The sequence below is a fragment of the Oryctolagus cuniculus genome, chromosome 13 (genome assembly GCF_051225735.1).
Source record: "Oryctolagus cuniculus isolate XC-2025 breed Fujian yellow rabbit chromosome 13, ASM5122573v1, whole genome shotgun sequence".
Classification (NCBI taxonomy): Eukaryota; Metazoa; Chordata; class Mammalia; order Lagomorpha; family Leporidae; genus Oryctolagus; species Oryctolagus cuniculus.
In genome coordinates this window covers 91883396-91897439 of record NC_142879.1, presented here as the reverse complement: position 1 = coordinate 91897439, position 14044 = coordinate 91883396, and the positions used below count along the sequence as shown (strand labels likewise).

Sequence of the window (14044 nt, the reverse complement as noted above, 5' to 3'; positions counted from 1 at the left end):
TTGCAGTACAGAAACTTCTCAATTTGATGCAATCCCAATAGTTGATTTTGGCTTTGACTGCCTGTGCCCCCCGGGTCTTTTCCAGAAATTCTTTGCCTGTGCCAATATCTTGAAGGGTTTCTCCAATGTTCTCTAGTAACTTGATGGTGTCAGGTCGTAGATTTAGGTCTTTAATCCATGTTGAGTGGATTTTTGTGTAAGGTGTAAGGTAGGGGTCTTGCTTCATGCTTCTGCACGTGGAAATCCAATTTTCCCAGCACCATTTTTTGAATAGACTGTCCTTGCTCCATGAGTTAGTTTTAGATCCTTGATCAAATATAAGTTGGCTGTAGATGTTTGGGTTGATTTCTGGTGTTTCAATTCTGTTCCATTGGTCTATCCATCTGTTTCTGTACCAGTACCATGCTGTTTTGATTACAACTGCCCTGTAGTATGTCCTGAAATCTGGTATTGTGATGCCTCCGGCTTTGTTTTTGTTTTACAAGATTGCTTTAGCTATTCGAGGTCTCTTGTGTCTCCATATAAATTTCAGCACCATTTTTTCCAGATCCGAGAAGAAGGTCTTCGGTATCTTGATTGGTATTGCATTGAATCTATAAATTGCTTTTGGGAGAATGGACATTTTGATGATATTGATTCTTTCAATCCGTGAGCATGGAAGATTTTTCCATTTTTTGCTATCCTGTTCTATTTCTTTCTTTAAGGTTTTGTAATTCTCATCGTAGAGATCTTGAACATCCTTGGTTAAGTTTATTCCAAGGTATTTGATTGTTTTTGTAGCTATTGTGAATGGGATTGATCTTAGAAGTTCTTCCTCAGCCATGGCATTGTCTGCGTATACAAAGGCTGTTGATTTTTGTGCATTGATTTTATACCCTGCTACTTTGCCAAACTCTTCTATGAGTTCCAATAGTCTCTTAGTAGAGTTCTTTGGGTCCCCTAAATAAAGAATCATATCATCTGCAAAGAGGGATAGTTTGAGTTCTTCCTTCCCAATTTGTATCCCTTTAATTTCTTTTTCTTGCCTAATAGCTCTGGCTAGAACCTCCAGAACTATATTGAATAGCAGTGGTGAGAGTGGACATCCCTGTCTGGTACCAGATCTCAGTGGAAATGCTTCCAAGTTTTCCCCATTCAATAGGATGTTGGCTGTGGGTTTTTCATAGATTGCTTTGATTGTATTGAGGAATGTTCCTTCCAAACCCAGTTTGCTTAGAGTTTTCATCATGAAAGGGTGTTGTATTTTATCAAATGCTTTCTCTGCATCTATTGAGATAATCATATGGTTTTTTTCTGTAGTTGGTTAATGTGGTGTATCACATTGATTGATTTGCAAACATTAAACCATCCCTGCATACCAGGGATAAATCCCACTTGGTCTGGGTGGATGATCTTTCTGATGTGTTGTTGCATTCTACTGGCCAGTATTTTTTTGAGGATTTTTGCATCTATGTTCATCAGGGATATTGGTCTGTAATTCTCTTTCAGTGCTGCATCTTTTTCCGGCTTAGGAATTAAGGTGATGCTGGCTTCATAGAAAGAATTTGGGAGGATTCCCTCTCTTTCAATTGTTTTGAATAGTTTGAGAAGAATTGGAGTTAGTTCTTCTTTAAATGTCTGGTAGAATTCAGCAGTGAATCGATCTGGTCCTGGGCTTTTCTTTGTTGGGAGGGCCTTTATTACTGTCTCAATTTCTGTCTCAGTTATGGGTCTGTTTAGGTTTTCGATGTCTTCCTGGTTCAATTTAGGTAGGTTGCATGTGTCCAGGAATCTATCCATTTCTGATAGGTTTCCCTGTTTGCTGGCATACAAGTCCTTGTAGTAATGTCTGATGATTCTTTTTATTTCTGTGGTGTCTGTTGTTACATTTCCTTTTTCATCTCTGATTTTATTGATTTGGGTCTTTTCTCTTCCTTTTTTAGTTAGTTGGGCCAATGAGGTGTCAATTTTGTTTATTTTTTCAAAAAACCAGCTCCTCATTTGGCTGATTTTTTGTAATGTTTTTCTTGATTCAATCCTGTTGATTTCTTCTCTGATTTTAATTATTTCTCTTCTCCTACTAGATTTGGGTCTGGTTTGCTGTAGGTTTTCTAGATCCTTGAGGTGAATTGAAAGCTCATCTAGTTGGTGCCTTTCCAATTTCTTGATGTAGGCACCTATTGATATAAACTTTCCTCTTAACACTGCTTTTGCTGCGTCCCATAAGTTTTGGTATGTTGTGCTGTTATCCTCATTTACTTCCAGAAAGTTTTTGATTTCTCTTTTGATTTCTTCTATGACCCATTGTTCATTCAGGAGCATGTTGTTCAATCTCCATGTGTTTGCGTATGCTCTAGGGATTCCTGAGTTGATAATTTCCAACTTCATTCCTTTCTGGTCTGAGAAGCTGCATGGTATGATTCTAATTCTTTTGAATTTGCTGAGACTTGCTTTATGGCCTAGTATGTGGTCAATCCTAGAGAAGGTTCCATGTACTGCTGAGAAGAATGTAAAATCTTTAGCTGTAGGATTGAAAGTTCTGTATATATCTGTTAGATCCATTTGGGCTATAGTGTCGTTTAAATCTACTGTATCCTTGTTGATCTTCTGTCCTATTGATCTGTCTATTTCTGAGAGTGGAGTATTGAAGTCCCCCAGTACTATTGTATTGGGGTCTAAGTCTCCCTTTAAGTCCGTTAATAAATCTTTTAGATAAACTGGTGCCCTGTAGTTAGGTGCATATACATTGATAATTGTTATATCTTCCTGTTGAATTGATCCCTTAATCATTATATAGTGTCCCTGTTTGTCTCTCTTAACAGTTTTTGTGGTAAAGTTTATGTTGTCCAATATTAAGATGGCTACGCCCGCTCTTTTTTCATTTCTGTTGGCATGGTATATCTTTTTCCAGCCTTTCACTTTCAGTCTGTATGGATCTTTGTTGGAAAGATGTGTTTCTTGTAAGCAGCAAATAGATGGGTTTTGTTCCTTAACCCAATCAGCCAATCGGTGTCTTTTAACTGGACAGTTCAGGCAATTCATGTTCAATGTGACTAATGATAAGTGGTAACTTTGCCCTGCCATTTGCCAAAGATAAGTTCTAATATATGCTTTGAATTCCTTGTGATCTTTTGCTGTGAGGTTTCCTTCCTTGGTTTCCTTCCTTTACCTTCTTTCATATTGATGACCGTGTTTCTGTGTTTCTGTGTGTAACACATCTTTAAGCATCTGTTGCAGGGCTGGACGAGTGGCAACAAATTCTTTCAATTTCTGTTTGCTATGAAAAGTCTTTATTTCACCTTCATTCACAAATGAGAGCTTTGCAGGATATAATATTCTGGGCTGGCAGTTTTTCTCTCTTAGTACCTGGGCTATATCTCGCCATTCCCTCCTAGCTTGTAGGGTTTCTGATGAGAAGTCAGCTGTGAGTCTGATTGGAGATCCTCTGAGAGTAATCTGACGTTTCTCTCTTGCACATTTTAGGATCTTTTCTTTATGTTTCACTGTGGAGAGTTTAATTACAACGTGCCGTGGTGAGGATCTCTTTTGGTCGTGTTTATTAGGGGTTCTGTGAGCTTCCTGTACTAGGATTTCTCTGTCCTTCTCCAAACCTGGGAAATTTTCTGCTAATATCTCACTAAAAAGGCCTTCTAATCCTTTCTCCCTCTCCATGCCTTCAGGAACTCCTAGAACCCGAATGTTGGGTTTTTTAATAGTATCCTGAAGATTCCCGACAATATGTTTTAGATTTCTAATTTCCTCTTCTTTTCTTTGGTCTGACTGTATCCTTTCCTGTTCTCTGTCTTCTAAGTCCGATATTCTCTCTTCTGCTTCACCCATTCTGGTTGTAAGGCTCTCTATTGTGTTTTTCATTTGATCTATTGAATTCTTCACTTCAGTCACTATCCCAGTTTCCTGTTTTACTAGTTGTTTCGTTTCATTTTGATTCCTCCTTAATATTTCATTTTCACAAGAGAGATTTTCTATCTTGTCCATTAAGGATTTCTGTAGTTCAAGAATTTGTTTTTGAGAACTTCTTAATGTTCTTATCAATTTTTTGAGATCTGCTTCTTGCATTTCTTCTATGTCATCATCTTCATAATCTTGAATTGGGGTGTCTTTTTCATTTGAGGGCGTCATGGTGACTTCTTTGTTTTTATTACCTCGGTTTTTATGTTTGTTATTTGGCATATTGGAGATATTTGGTTTCTTCACTCTGGTGCTTTTTCTTGTTATACTATGACTCTAGATTAAGTGGACTATCTGTTTTTGATGGAGCCTTAGGGCTTGAGATGGGTGTGGCCTGAGAGCTCTGTTTGGTGTGCCAAAGGTGACACTCCCAGGTTAGGCGTGGTAAATCTCTCTCTCTCTCTCTTTCTTTTTTTGATTCAAAAGGGAAGTAATTCCACACAGCTGAACGAAGTTGGAGGTAGTTAGCAGGCAAATGATATACCCACAGGAGCCAGAGATCGGAAGCTCTTTCCCAAGGACCACACAGGGAATCTGTTCGGCCCTCAGAGTGGGCTCAAAGTCTCCTTCAGTCTCCCACTGGGTTGCCAAAGTTACGGAATTGTAGCATCTCTGGAGAGTGCTCACGTGAATTCCGTGAGTTCTCTCCCCCACCGTCTCTTTTTTCACAGCCTCAGTTCAGTAGCACCACAAATTTACTAGGTCCTAATCTCCTGTTAATTCGCCCCGCCCAGAGTCAGGTTTTTCTGCTAGGCTCAGGGCCGGTGCAGACCTGAGGTCGCTCTGCTTATGACGTATGTCCAAGATGGCGCCTGCTCTTTGTCTTGCTCGCCCTTGAGAAGTGAGCGGAGAGAGAGAAACCCGTGTCCATACCAGTCACCTTTTTTTTTTCTCTCTCTCTCTCTCTTTCAGTTAGCCTGGTGAACTTCCCCCCCCCCCGGGGGTCGTTCCCTCTAGTCTCCTCTCTCCGCTTGCCTGCCGGTGTCTCGGGCTATTGAGGTTTGGCTCACCTCGCGTTCCAGAGCTGGTGTGTTGAGTCTGCCGCTGGTGTCCCAAACTGTGGGCTCCCACGCTCTCCACGCAGGTCCACTGTGAATCACGCGTTCCGGAAGAGTTTCTTCTGCTGTTTCCTCCCCTACTCTTCCTTGAACCTGCAGTATCTCCACTTTTATTAAACTATCTCTCCCCGGACTATCAGTGTGCTCCTTCCTATTCCGCCACCTTGCCTCCTCCCTCAAGTTACGGTTTCTTTAACATGAAAGTAAGGAACTTTTCAAGAAGGACATCTCATTTTTTCTATGTAAAACGTATACTATTAAATATTTTTGAGTATAATATAAGATAATATCATCTATTATACATAGGAAATATATATATATAGGGGGACTATTGAGGAAAATAAGATTACATTGGTAGTTCCTTCATTCAAATTATGTAAGAATGTGATTTATACTTTATGTAATTTTTATTAATGATAACATAAGATTCTACCAGTAACTGTTCTTTCCAACATATTGTAGTGAGTTATTCTCCCCCCCCCCCATATTCTACTTGGTGATGCTGTTGACACATTGTTCAATTTCTAAAGTTTGCCCTTCAGGATCTTGACACCTCAACTTCATGGGGAAGATCTTTTCAGAACACTGAACAATATAGGAGTCAACAAAATTTTTTCTTCATGCCAGAATAAAGGTATTTATATTACTTTATCATGATCTCCATCAACTATTTATTATGTCATGTATAGGAGTATTTAAAGCCTGTTGGGATATTTTATTAGATAATAACTTTTATATAACATATTTAAGTAAGAATATTCTAGAGACAGCTGCAATATATTTTGAAATATTTCTTCACATTTCATAATTAAGTGGATAATTAAAATTAATAACTTCTTAGTACTGTATTTGTGAATTGTATGAAATGTGTTTATATTAAATAATTTTTAAAAAATATGAAACTTAAAAACAAATGTTTCAAAATTTGACTACATTTTTACAACATTTATTTTAAAGGCAGAGATGGAGAGAGGGAGGGAGAGACAGAGAGGTTCATTTGCTTCTTCACTCCCCAAATGGACACAATGGACAGGGCTGGGCCTGGCCAAAGCCAGAGCCTGGAACTCCACCCAGGTCTCCTACATGGGTGTCAGGGGCCCACTCAGGCTGTCTCTCGCTGCTTTCCCAGGTGCTTTATCAGAGAGCTGCAATGAAAGCGGAGCAGTCGATGCCTTAATATAGGATGCTGGCATCAGAGAAGCTGCTTACCTTGCTGGTCTACAATGCATGCCCCATTGCTAACTTCCTAAAAGAAATGAAAATTAAAAGAGTTATACATTGGTTTCCTTATTTCTCATTCTAGAAAGTCATGCATCTAACAATTGAATTTGAAAATTAGAATTTTCTGAATACTCGTGTCCATATGAATACAGTACTGTTGTGTTATAATATACACAGGATGGTTTTTTTATTTAATGTTTTCCCAGTAGAATTTTTACATGACATTATGACAATACCACTTTCTTTACTTATTTGCTTAATATTCCATGATGAAAATACCATGTAATACTTAAAAATTAGTTTTTCTAGAAGTGGGTAATGGAAAATTCAGTTTATGGAAACACATGAAAGTGAAAAAAATCATCTTTTATAAAGTACAGAGTTGTTCTAGTAAGTACAAAGTCATTCATTTATTGTAAAATCTGACTTGACTTGTTTTAACCTTTGTACTAATTAAATGCCACCTTTCTAAAATAATATGTATGAAACAGATTAATGCTAAATGTACTTTTTAATCATATTTCCCTATTGGGTTAACATAAAATCACTAGGAATTTTGTTTAATAAATGTGACTGTTTTTCTATTTAAGCCATCTTCAAGTTTGGTCTAGTCTTTAAAAGAATTAAGGACCATATTTTTAACTGATACTTTATTCCCATGATAATGTAACTAGTTTAACTTAAATATTATACATAAAATTTGCCTTATTTCAGATGTGGAAAGCACAACACAATTTAAGTAGCAAACGAGATGGAGGTATGTTGTCAAATTTTGTGAATGCATTGATTTATGACATAAACTGTAAGTAGCAAGTGGCATCCCTTTTTATTTTTGGTTCACTACTTTAGATAAAGCTAATGAACTATGTGAACATATCAACATTATAATGAGGAATATATTTATTATATAGTCTTCATATCCCATAGCTTAAAAATATCTCAAAAAGGTTTATGGGCTTCTCTTTTTCTGATTCTACACTTTGTACGCTTCTGCTGTCTCTGTGATACTGTCAGCCTACCTACGAAAGCTGTTTTCAGAAGACAGTGGCATCATCAGCTTCTTAAGTGCTTCGTAGTGACATAAGGGCCATCTCAAGTCCTTGTCATAGCCAGTCAAGCAATGACAGTTCATAAGCAGCTGCTTGACAGTAGACTTAACATCTGGGCTCATTTACTTTTACCCTCAAGAAAGTTTCCAAAATCCTTAGCAAGGAACAAAAACACAAATCCATTTGTCAAGACTAACCAGCCTACTTATGATACCACAAGTTCTCTTCCTGAGCTCTATCTCTTTGCATTCAGTCTGCTTTCCATCTATCAGGTATACTTTTTCCTTGTACTGTCAACTTCCATGACACTGCCACTAAAAAAACCTGCAGTAATGACATAAAATTCGAAACAATTTCTCTTCTGTGTGTGTTATGATAGTGCCCTACTTTATTCCTATCCCCATAGGGAAGTTGCCTCTTCATCTATATTTTTTAAAGATGTATTTATTTATTTAAAAGTTACAGTTCCACACAGAAAGGGAGGTAGAGAGAGAGAGGTCTTCCATCCACTGGTTTCCTCCCCAATTGGCCATCATGGCTGGAGCCAGGAGCTTCCTCTGGGTCTTCCCATGCAGGTGCGGGGACCCAAGGACTTGGGTCATCTTCTGCTTTCCCAGGCATAGTAGAGAGCTGGATCAGAAGTGGAGCAGCTGGGACTTGAACTGGTGCCCATATAGGATGTGGTGGCTTTACCCTCTCTGCCATAGCTCTGGCCCCTTCATCTATATTTTTAGACATAGCATATGGTTATTTAGAGATGGACAGTATTATCTTCATCTTTAATCACATTGTTAAGCTGAGGAAAGAATGAAAAAGAAGAAAAATACAGGATCACTGATATTTAACTCACAGTAATAATTCCATTGTGTAAATATAGACAAATTATATCTAATATTAATTTTGTACTTTAGTAATATATACAAATTTTTCTTGAAATTATCAACTTGTACTGATTTAAGAAGTTAATTATGACATCTTTGATATTAAAAAATGGAATTCTTTCTTTTTTTTCCAGCTACTGAGGAACTTAAAAAGTGACCTAGGAACCAACGAGTCCAGTTTAAGTCAACGTGTATTTTTAAAAGTGTCAAAAGAATATGTACACATTTTAAAGAAAAAATATGCTCTGTATTACAAACAATTACTGACCACTGCTATGTAACACATTTACCATTTACTTATGCTCTATATTATAAAATTTTACTGACCACTGCTTATGGAACACACCTGTTATTTCTTTTTAAATATATTATGTGGGAAAATCTTCATTAACTGAAACATTTAGTGTTATGTATCTACAATTGAAATTTTGTATTTCCAATTTATATTTTTGAAAAGATAGAGATAGTGGTAAGGGAGGGAGCAAGAAAAAGGGAAAGGGGAAAAGAGGGGGAAAACAGAGAGATCCCCCTTCCAATAGTACAGTACCCATATATCTGCAGTGAAATATAGGTGGGCTGTGCTGAAGCCAGGATCCAGGAATTCAATTCAGGTATCCTACTTATGTGGCAAGGATCCAATTACTTGTTCTATCACTCGCCACTTCCCAGAGCACACATTATTGGAAGCTAGGAATCAGGATGGGAGCCTGGTCTTGCTAGGGATTCCACCAGGGATGCAGGATATTTCAAACGGCATCTTAATTTCTGTTCCCAATGGCAGGCCACTTGCAGCACATGAAACTGTTTGTTGGGATGTATAACTAACTTAGCACAGATTTTGCAAATGAAAAGCAGTATGATTAACTTTTACAAACTCAATTGTCCAAATGGTGGCCATTATACAGCACCCAGAAAACCAAGTTGAATTGAATACTTTAATGGGATTAATTAAGGGCTTCTTTGTATTTGCCAATTTTTGCTACTACATACAAACCTAATGATTTGGTAGACATCATTTTGGTACACTGATACTCTGGCCAGTGTCAATACCATTGCTTGGATGCAATATAATTTTATAGTGCTACCAAAATTATGTAATTTTAACTTTAGGCATTGATTCATACACCTTCTTCATGGAGAAATTATGTTTACCTATGGCTTTCCATGTTTCCTTTTTAATTTTTATTACCTTTTAGGAAACAGTCTTAAAATTTAAAAAAAAATTAAGTTTTAGTACAAATAATTTGCCCTCTTAAAGAAAGTGAGAGTCATCTGCTGACATTATGCCATCACCTCTGACTACTTTGGAATATATTTCCTATAGTTAAGGACATACTAAATACAATAAAACACTCAGAATCACAAAGTTAACATTATTCTGTGTATCTGCAGATTTTTTTCCAGTTTTGTTACATGTCTTGTGATGTCCTTGATAATAAGAGAGTCCCACTCAGATCCATGAATTTCTTTTAGTTGTTGCCTTTCTTAGATTTCTTCAGTCTGGAGGAGTTCCTTCCTTTTCTTTGACATTAATGACCATGGATCTTTTGAAGACTAAATTCCAATCATGCAGAATGTCCCTGATTGGATATTTTCTGATATTTCAGTATAATTAGGTTAGGATTATACACTTTTTGTTAAGGGCATAACAGAAGGGATTCTGTGATCATTGCATACTGTCATGTAACCTACACTTTTGATTTCTCCCATTACTAGTGATGTTGCTGATGCTGTCTGTTGCATTTCTCCTCTGTAGTGTTCCCTTTTTTACATTTCACTTAGTTTTAATCAGGTTACGTCATTTGAGACTAAATATCTGTCCTTTCTCAATTTTTTATGATTCAATTTTTATGTTTTTTATTTTTTAGAAAACATTTAATAAATATAAATTTTGAAAGTGCAACTTTGGGATTATAGCTGTTTTTCCCCACATAACCACCCTTCCATCCAAAAATCATCCCACCTCCTATTCCCTCTCCCATCTCATTCTTCATTAAGATTATTTTTAATTATCTTTATATACAGAAGATCAACTTAGTATATACTAAGTAAAGATTTCAACAATTTGTACCCACACAGACACACAAAGTATACAGTACTGTTTGAAAAATATTTTTACCATTAATTCTCATAGTACAACACATTAAACACAGATCCTACATGGGGAGTAAGTGCACAGGGACTCTTGTTTTTGATTTAACAATTGATACTCTTACATTTATGACATCAGTAATAACCTGAGGCTCTTGTCATGAGCTGTCAAGGTTATGGAAGCCTCTTGAGTTCAAAAACCCCAACCTTATTTAGACAAGACCATAACCAAGTGGAAATTCTCCCCTCCGTTCAGAGAAAGGTACCTCCTTCATTGATGGCCCATTGTTTCTGCTGGGCTCTCACTCACAGTGATCTTTCATTTAGGTCATTTTTTGCCACAGTGTCTTGGCTTTCCATGCCTGAGAAACTATCATGAGATTTTTAGCCAGAGCTGAATGCCTTAAGGGCTGATTCTGAGGCCAGAGTGCTGTTTAGGGCATTTGCCATTGTATGAGTCTGCTGTGTATACTGTATACTGCTTCCCATGTTGAGTCATTCTCTCCTTTTTAATTCTATCAAGTATTATTAGCAGACACTGGTCTTATTTATGTGATCCCTTTGACACTTAATACTATCTTTATGATTAATTATGAACGTAAACTGATCACTTTAACTAGTAATGGCATTGGTACCTGCCAACTTAATGGGATTTGGAGTCCATAGCACGTTTTTAGCTTTACCTTTAGGGGTAAGTTCAAGTGAGCCTCTGCCGAACTGCACATCTCTTCCCTCTCATTGCCATTCTTATTTTTAACAGGCATAAATTTTCAGTTGGATTCTAACTGCTAAGAATAATTGTGTGTTAAATAAAGAGATTGATCAATGGTATTAAGTAGAAAAAGAAAATACTAAATAAAATAGTAAGTTTTTCCTTGACAGTAAGGACACGGGCTGATCAAATCTCTGTTCCTCATAGTGTCAGTTTCACTTCCACCATTTTCTATGTAGGTGCTTGGTTAGTTGTCACAGATCAGGGAGAACATATGATATTTGTCCCTTTGGGACTGGATTAATTCACTCAGCCTGGTGTTTACCAGATTCCTCCATTTTGTTGCAAATGACTGGATTTCATTTTTTTTATCGATGAGTAGTATTCTACAGAGTACATATCAAATAATTTCTTTATCCAGTCTACTGTTGATGGGCATTTGGGTTGATTCCATGTCTTAGCTATTGTGAATTGAGCTTCAATAAACATTGAGGTTCAGACAACTCTTTTATTTGCCAATTTAATTTCCTTTGGGTAAATTCCAAGGAGTGGGATGGCTGGGTTGTATGGTAGGGTTATATTCAGGTTTCTGAGGAATCTCCAGACTGACTTCCATAGTGGCTTGACCAGTTTGCATTCCCACCAACAGCAGGTTAGTGTCCCTTTTTCCCCAAATCCTCACCGATATGTGTTATTGGTAGATTTCTGTACATAAGCCATTCTAACTGGGGTGAGGTGAAACCTCATTGCAGTTTTGATTTGCATTTCCCTGATGGCTAGTGATCCTGATCATTTTTTCATGTGTCAGTGGCTGTTTGGATTTCTTCTTTTGAAAAATGTCTATTGAGGTCCTTGGCCCATCTCTTGAATGGATTGTTTTGTTGTTGTGGCGTTTCTTGATCTCTTTGTAGATTCTGGTTATTAATCCTTTATCTGTTGCATAATTTGCAATTATTTTCTCCCATTCTGTTGATTGCCTGTTCACTTTAATGACCTTTTCTTTTGCAGTACAGAAACTTCTCAATTTGATGTAATCCCATTTGTTAATTTTGGCTTTGTCTACCTGTGCCTTTGGGGGCTTTTCCAAGAAGTCTTTGCCTGTGCCTATATCTTGCAGAGTTTCTCCGATGTTCTCTAATAATTTGATGGTTCCAGGTTTTGGTTTTGATCTTTAATCCATGTTAACTGGATTTTTGTATAAGGTGTAAGGTAGGGGTTTTGCCTCATACTTCTGCATGTGGAAATCCAGTTTTCCCAGCACCATTTGTTGAAGAGACTGTTCTTGCTCTGGGAATAGGTTTTAGCTGCTTGATCAAATATAAGTTGGTTGTAGATGTTTGGACTGGTGTCTAGTATTTTTACTCTGTTCCATTGGTCTTGCCATCTGTTTCTATATCAGTACTGTGGTGTTTTGATTGTAACTGCCCTGTAGTCTGTAGTATGTCTCGAAATCTGGTATTGTGATGCCTCTGGCTCTGTTTTTGTTGTATAAGATTCTCTGGCTATTCGAGGTCTCCTGTGCCTCCATGTGAATTTCAGCATCATTTTATCCAGATCTGAGAAGAATATCTTTGGTATTTTGATTGGTATTGCATTGAATCTATAAATTGCTGTTGGAAGAATGGACATTTTGATGATATTGATTCTTCCAATCCATGAGCATGGAAGATTTTCCCACTTTTTGGTATCCTCTTCTCTTTCTTTAAAGTTTTGTAATTCTCATCATAGACATCTTTGATATCCTTAGCTAACTTTTTTCCAAGGTATTTGCTTTTTTATTGTTGCTGTTTTGAATGAGATAGATAGAAGTTCTTTCTCAGCCATGGCATTGTCTGTTTATAGAAAAAATGTTGATTTTTGTGCATTGATTTTATATCCTGCTACTTTGCCAAACTCTTCTATGAGTTCCAATAGTCTCTTAGAGGAATTCTTTGGATCCCCTAAATAAAGGATCACATTGTCTGCAAAGAAGGATAATTTTAATCCTTCCCAATTTGTATCCCTTTAATTTCTTTTTCTTGCCTAATGGCTCTGGCTAAAACTTCCAGTACTAAACTGAATAGCAATGGTGAGAGTGGGCATCCCTGTCTAGTAACAGATCTGAAATGCTATGGTATCAGCCTTGGATTTTTCATAAATTACCTTGATTGTGTTGCAGAATGTTCCTTTTATACCCAATTTGTTTATGTTTTCATCATGAAAGGGTGTTGTATTTTATCGAATGCTTTCTCTGCATCTATTGAGATAATCATATGGTTTTTCTTCTGTAGTTGGTTAATGTGGTGTATCACCTTGATTGATTTGCGAACGATGAACCATCCCTGCATACCAGGGATAAAATCCCACATCTTTCTGATGTGTTGTTGCATTCTATTAGCCAGAAATTTATTGAGGATTTTGACCTCTATCCATCAGGGAAATTGGTCTGTAATTCTCTTGGCTGCATCTTTTTCAGGTTCAGGAATTGAGGTGATTCTGGTGTCATAGAAAGAATGTGGGAGGATTCCCTCTCTTTCAATTGTTTTAAATAGTTTGAGGAGAATTGGAGTTAGTTCTTCTTTAAATGTCTGGTAGAATTCAGCAGTGAATTCGTCTGGTCCTTGGCATTTCTTTGTAGGGAGGGCCTTTATTAATGATTCAATTTCTGACTTGCTTATGAGTCTGTTTAGGTTTTCTGTGTCTTCATAGTTCAATTTAGGTAGGTTGTATGTGTCCAGCAATCTATCCATTTCTGCTAGATTTCCCTGCTTGTTGGCATACAACTCTTTGTAGTAATTTCTGATGACTCCTTATTTCTGTGGTGTCTGTTATGACATTCCCTTTTTCATCTCTGATTTTATTGATGTGGGTCTTTTTTTTTAAGCTAGTTGGGCCAATGGGGTGTCAGTTTTGTTTATTTTTTCAAAAAAACAGCTCTTCATTTTGCTGAACTTTGGTAATTTTTTTGGATTCAATCCTGTTGATTTCCTCTCTAATTTTAATTATTTCTCTTCTACTAGTTTTGGGTCTGGTTTGCTGCAGTTTTTCTAGATCTGTGGGGAGCAACTCGGACTAGACTAAGTTACTGGAATTAAGACTTATTCT

General features: G+C 37.0%; 1 protein-coding gene across 1 annotated transcript in view; it reads left to right on the top strand.

Moving 5' to 3' along the window:
- Nucleotides 1–9907, top strand: part of LOC149122749 (uncharacterized) — an 83578-nt gene extending 73671 nt beyond the window's left edge. The window contains exons 19-21 of the mRNA XM_089311791.1: nucleotides 5537–5640; nucleotides 6942–6984; nucleotides 8292–9907. Coding sequence (XP_089167917.1) covers nucleotides 5537–5638 — 102 coding nt within the window. The 3' untranslated portion in view covers nucleotides 5639–5640; nucleotides 6942–6984; nucleotides 8292–9907. The remainder of the gene's footprint in view (nucleotides 1–5536; nucleotides 5641–6941; nucleotides 6985–8291) is intronic.
- The last annotated feature ends 4137 nt before the right edge of the window (nucleotides 9908–14044 follow it).